General features: G+C 48.3%; 1 protein-coding gene across 1 annotated transcript; it reads left to right on the top strand.

Moving 5' to 3' along the window:
- Positions 1–401: 401 nt before the first annotated feature.
- On the top strand, positions 402–3,913 carry NDUFS3 (NADH dehydrogenase (ubiquinone) Fe-S protein 3, 30kDa (NADH-coenzyme Q reductase); the record flags this gene model as incomplete). The annotated part of the gene is made up of 5 exons (XM_009072937.1): positions 402–499; positions 753–902; positions 1,977–2,102; positions 2,338–2,457; positions 3,670–3,913. Coding segments are annotated over 5 exons (662 nt in total), but the record flags the coding sequence as incomplete, so codon positions are not given.
- Positions 3,914–4,792: the final 879 nt, after the last annotated feature.

Below are 4,792 nucleotides of genomic sequence, written 5' to 3' on the forward strand. Positions count from 1 at the left end.
GCGCGGGGCCGGGCGGTGTGGGGAGGCCGAGGCGCGCGGCAGAGCCCGGAAACGAGCCTTTCCAGGCCCAGGCTGAATGACATGAGCCGTGGCTTAAGTTCAGAGTGTTCTGTACCCTCTGCCTCCCTCTTTTTCATTGTGTCAGTCGCTGCTCCATCATCCTTTCGGGCTGTTTCCGCTGTGTTCAGAGCCCACAAAACAAATTCTGTCTAGCACTGGCACAAACTTCTTTATCAGTGTCCGGTCTCACGTTCTGTGTAGCACAGCTGTGTTGCTGTAGCCTCTGACACGCAGCCTGGCTGCGTAAAGGGGCGTTTAACACTGGTGTAGGAATTGCCACTTTCTTTCTGTAGCTTTTTCTGTTCCTTGCCATAATCTTGTGGATTCTATTTTCCCTTTAGCCACTGTGAGACCAAAGAACGAAGTGGAGCAGAAGCAGCTCTGTGCCTTTGGGGAATATGTGGCCGAGATCCTGCCCAAGTATATCCAGCAAGTGCAGGTAGGTGCTGCTGGAGGAACTGTCCTTGTGGCAGGACAGGGCCCAGTGGACACACCAAGTGTTTGTCAGCTGTTCCAGACATCGTTCTGTGAAGGAAAATGGTGTGAATGACACAGAAGTTCCTGCTGTTGTTAAACCCTTGGCCTGATGTCATCCTGTGTCTGCTGCACCTCTCTGAGTGCTCCTCTGGAACCACACACTGTTTGTGCTCCTGGTGCTGCACCCATGCCCTTGCCCCGCTCTGTCCCTGCAGGTGACGTGTTTCAACGAGCTGGAGCTCCTGATCCATCCTGACGGGATCGTCCCCGTGCTGACGTTCCTGCGCGACCACACGAACGCGCAGTTCAAGTCCCTGGCTGACCTGACCGCAGTCGATGTCCCGTCACGGCACTACCGCTTTGAGGTGAGGGGGCCTGGGGCTGTGCCTGCTGCTGCAGCTCCCACACTCCGTTTGCTCGTGACGGAGGAAGAGAATCCGCTCTGCACTGCTGGGGCTCCTTCTGTCTGTCCATCGTGGAGGCAGAGCTGGGCCTGCACAGCACGCAGTCTGGCTGTCCTTTTCTGCTTTGCTAAAAGTCTCTCTCTCTTTCCCCCCTCGCCTTGATTTTGTGGGAGTTTTTTTGTTTTACAAAAGTGTCTAGAGACTTCTTTCTGTCCAGCTGTGAGTTCATGCTTGTTCTTCTTCCATTTTGGCCTGTTAGTTGCTGTTGACACAACTGATCATGTTTTGCTTTAAATCCCATCAATCTTCCTTAAAACTTTCCTCTCAGAAACAAAGAAAAAAAACTCTTTTAGTTGCCTTAAAAGCATTTCCTGAAAGTCAGGGCCAAGTAGGAGACGAGGCACATTTCAGAATCCTCTCAGAAGGTTTTGGGCACTGAACTTTCTCTGACTCTTAGATATTATCAGAGGTTTGGTTCCTCCAGATGCTTTTGAATATCTCTCTCACATGTAGCTTTTCTAGAAAGAAAACACATCTTTGGGAAAAACCACAGACTCAGCATATTGTCTTCTCATCTACTATGAGGAAGCTTTGTTCACAGTGTTGTTGCATGAGTGTTCCTATAGTTTCACCAAGAAGGATCTGCAAAGGCAGTGGCAGAAGACGTGTGGGGCTCCACGCTGTAGGAGACTGACCATGGCAGCCTTGTGGATGGACAGATGTCTGTCTGCCCTTGTCTGGTCTGGGCAGGAGAAGGGACTTGGGAGATTTTTAGTTGCCAGGAAATAAAAAGGATGCTGAAAAGTAGCTGATTGATTTTCCCCCTTTGGTTTGCCTTGTGGTGTTGAATCACTTGCCAAGAGGTGCTCAGAAAGCAAGGTGTGGCAGGTTTGCCCTGTTTGTATCGGCTAACCAGATGTCTGTGGGTTTCGAGCATTTGAAATACTCTGTGTGTGGCTTTGCTTGGCCAGTGCTGTACTGCAGAGAGAGCCATAAATGCCACACAGGACCAATGCTGCCTTTATTCTGCTTCAGATTGTGTACAACCTCCTGTCCCTGCGGTTCAACAGTCGGATCCGCGTGAAGACGTACACGGACGAGCTGACTCCTGTTGACTCAGCAGTGTCTGTGCACAAGGCAGCCAACTGGTATGAACGGGAGGTGAGTGGGAACAGTCCTTGTGAAGGAGGCTGTATTTTCCTGGTTTAGCTGAAGAGAGAATTGTTTCCCTGACTGCCTCTGCAGCATGGCAGATAAAAGGGTGTTTGATTTACTTCTCTGAATTCCTGCATCGGTTCCGCTGGCACTGTGGAAAGCCAGGCAGGAGCCAACATTTTGTGGACATAATAGGTTTTTTTTCAAATGAGTCTAACCTACCTGGCTCGCTCTTATTTAGGTTTGGGACATGTATGGTGTTTTCTTTGCCAACCACCCTGACCTAAGGCGAATCCTCACAGACTATGGGTTCGAGGGCCATCCATTCCGGAAGGATTTCCCACTCTCTGGTTATGTGGAGGTAGGAGCTACAGTTGTGTCTAAAGTTATCAAGACTCTCCAATGCTTTTCTCCGATGTTTGCTCGAGATTGGCTGCTTTACAGGCGTTTGTTCACAAGGTACTGAGAGTGTATTCCAGAGGACTTTCATAGATCTGCATGGAAGTCTGAAGTATCACACAAAGTATCATCCATAGTGAGGCAGCCTAAGGCCAGAGACACTGAGCAAATGTTATGTGCCATATACCAAAGATATTTGTCAGGCAGAGAAAGTGCTGCTGCTTTTAGCACGTTTTCTGGGAGATTAAAGTTTCCACTGCAAAACTGGAGATTTCTAGAGGGATAAAGGATCGAACCATTCTTAATTCAGTTGGAGCTTCACTTAGTTGAATTTTTGTACGCACAGATTATAAAACTGTATTTAAACTGAGTCGTGCCATTTATCATTTCCCTCTGTATGTCAAACCACAGCTGAAATCAGTGTGTTTGGTATCTGCCTGGTTTCAAATGATCACCTTGCAGAAGCAGACAGACTTGGTGCAGTATTAGGAATGACTTGAGTCGCAGGAGGAAGCAGGCTCTGCAAGCAACAGACTGTTTCAAGAAACATAAAAATAACAGTAAATCCTGCAAATGAGGACCAGGCAGCATGTCCTGAGCTGGGGTTTGGAGGTCTGGACTGGCACAGCGGGGATAAAGTAGGCCCATCAGGAGTGTGGTGCTCACCTGCATTTCAGCCTGGGTGTCTTTTTTCCCCCCATGTTCTGAGTGTTATGCTAAAAATTAGAGCAACTAAACCCAAATCAACACCATATTGTAAAGACTGATGAGTGTAGTCCCAGCTGTGCCAGGCCCAGGATGGGCCACCTGATTTTGGTGACTTGGGAGAAATTCCTTTGTCATATGACCAACTCGATGTGTTACTGCACATGACCTTCATGTGACCTGTTAGGCTGGGCACTCCTCATTCTGAGAGGTTAGTCCTGACTCCTGAGGTGCAAAGAGGAAGGTTTTCCTGGAGAGTCCAGAGGTCTTGGTATTATCTGGAGTATTACCTCCTCATTCAGTAATGGGGAGAGCTGAAGCTGTGGCAGAGGCCTGTGGCCCATCCATGGCATAAGAATCAGGATTGTCTGTACCGGAGGGTGGTGTGGGTCACTCCTGTGCACAGCTGATAGCAGAGGTGCTGTGGGACTGTGAAAGTGACTGGGCTGTGTCCTTTGCTGTGTCCTAGGTGCGATACGATGATGAGGTGAAACGGGTGGTGGCAGAGCCCGTGGAGCTGTCTCAGGAGTTCCGCAAGTTTGATCTCAACAGTCCCTGGGAGGCATTTCCTGCCTACCGTGCAGCCCCAGAGCCCCTGAAGATAGAAGCAGGAGCCAAGAAGGAAGATGTGAAATAGCAGCCAAAGGGGGTGGATGCACAGCACCCTCCTCTGCTCCAGCACAGTATTTATGATAATAAAGATCGGTATGAGATACCTGCCTGCTGTCATCTCCTGAGTAATGTTTTCAGACTAGATGAAAAGCACAAGGTGAGGGAATGCTCATTTGCAGTCCTGATAATCCAACTAGTAGATGTTTATCTGCTGCTTTGAGCTGTAAACCACTGGGATTTGTCTTTCTGGTTTGCAGATTGGAGTGCAGGCATTCCCTGTGGCTAAGGTGTTCTATACATACCACTTCTGCCAGCAGCCCCTGCAGGCATGAGACATAACCTGAGCCCTTGCTAGGAGACTGCACTGAAGCAGCTGTGGACCTTAAGCAATGGGACAGCAGTATCTTAGCTCCAGGATGGGTGTTGGGAGCACTGTAATAATATGGCAAACAGGCAAAGCTCTTCTACATGATTCTATTGCAATTGTTAGGACAACACAAATGCACCTGGATCCAGACCAAAACAGTTATGGAAATCTCTCTACTGTTTGCATGGGAATTAGGTCAGTGACTTCTCTTCCAAAAGGAGTTGCAGGTAGCCTCTGGTGTGACATTCCCTCAGGCTTCCTTTTTCTTCACAATCCAGCAGTCTTTACTTTCTTCTCTATCTTCAGATTGTGCTTTTTTCCTGCAGCCAAAAATACCTCCCTCCATTGTCTCATGCCTTTGTGTCACTACTCCAATTATTTGGAGCTGTATAGCATTACCACTGGCATTGTTCTAGTGGAAAAATCTCAGTTTTCTCCAGAAAAGCTAGAACAATACTGTAGTTCCAGTCCACACAGGCATCAGTAATGTCCCTTGTCTTTGATCCAGGAAATGCACAACAGAGTTCTGCACCAGAAAGGTGACTGACACCATTGAGATCTGAAACTATCGCAGAAAGATACTTAACAAAATCATTCACAAGCTGTCTGTAGA

Source organism: Acanthisitta chloris, unplaced genomic scaffold (genome assembly GCF_000695815.1).
Source record: "Acanthisitta chloris isolate BGI_N310 unplaced genomic scaffold, ASM69581v1 scaffold164, whole genome shotgun sequence".
NCBI classification, from domain to species: domain Eukaryota; kingdom Metazoa; phylum Chordata; class Aves; order Passeriformes; family Acanthisittidae; genus Acanthisitta; species Acanthisitta chloris.